This window comes from Eimeria mitis, genomic scaffold (genome assembly GCF_000499745.2).
Source record: "Eimeria mitis Houghton genomic scaffold, Emh_scaff132, whole genome shotgun sequence".
Lineage (NCBI taxonomy): Eukaryota > Apicomplexa > Conoidasida > Eucoccidiorida > Eimeriidae > Eimeria > Eimeria mitis.
Window position 1 is genome coordinate 4,200 of NW_013568752.1, and position 569 is coordinate 4,768.

The window sequence follows — 569 nt, forward strand, 5'->3', positions numbered from 1 at the left end:
TGCTGCTGCTGCTGCTGCTGCTGCCTCTGGTGGTGCTGCAGTGGGGTCTGGGGGGCCCCCTTCACTGCTGCGTTGGCCGTATGATGGGGGGCCCCCCTCAGCACGCAGGAGCACCGCTTATAGTTTAGGTTTACACCCGTTTGGGTGGCGTTCTCTGTATTTTCGTGTTTGTTTGTTGCTGCGGAATATAAAGAGAGGGGTAGCGCACCGCCATACGATAGAAAATGTAATAAAACAACCAGCAGACAGCACCATAGAGGGGGGGGTTTGTATCACCATAGATTCCCGCAGGCTGCTGTGGCTGAATGGACAGCTGCTGCAGTGTATAGACATCGATCTAGGGTGTCTTCTTTGGGCCACGCAGCTGCCGACTGAGCAGCAGCAGCAGCAGCAGCAGCAGCAGCAGCAGCAGCAGCAGCGGCAGCGGCAGCAGCAGGGGCAGGGGCAGGGTGGAGAGGGGGAGGGGGAAGGAGAGGGATTTGGAGCTGCTGCTGCTGCTGCAGCAGCAGCAGCAGCAGCTGCAGCAGCAGCAGCAGCAGCAGCAGCAGCGGGTACTGATGGACCTCTTG

At 59.6% G+C, this 569-nt stretch overlaps 1 protein-coding gene across 1 annotated transcript in view; it reads left to right on the plus strand.

Moving 5' to 3' along the window:
• EMH_0092900 (uncharacterized protein) overlaps window positions 1–569 on the plus strand; it is a gene marked incomplete at both ends in the record, with an annotated part of 6,080 nt that overhangs the window by 388 nt on the left and 5,123 nt on the right. The window contains one exon of the mRNA XM_013494880.1: window positions 365–551. Coding sequence (XP_013350334.1) covers window positions 365–551 — 187 coding nt within the window. The remainder of the gene's footprint in view (window positions 1–364; window positions 552–569) is intronic.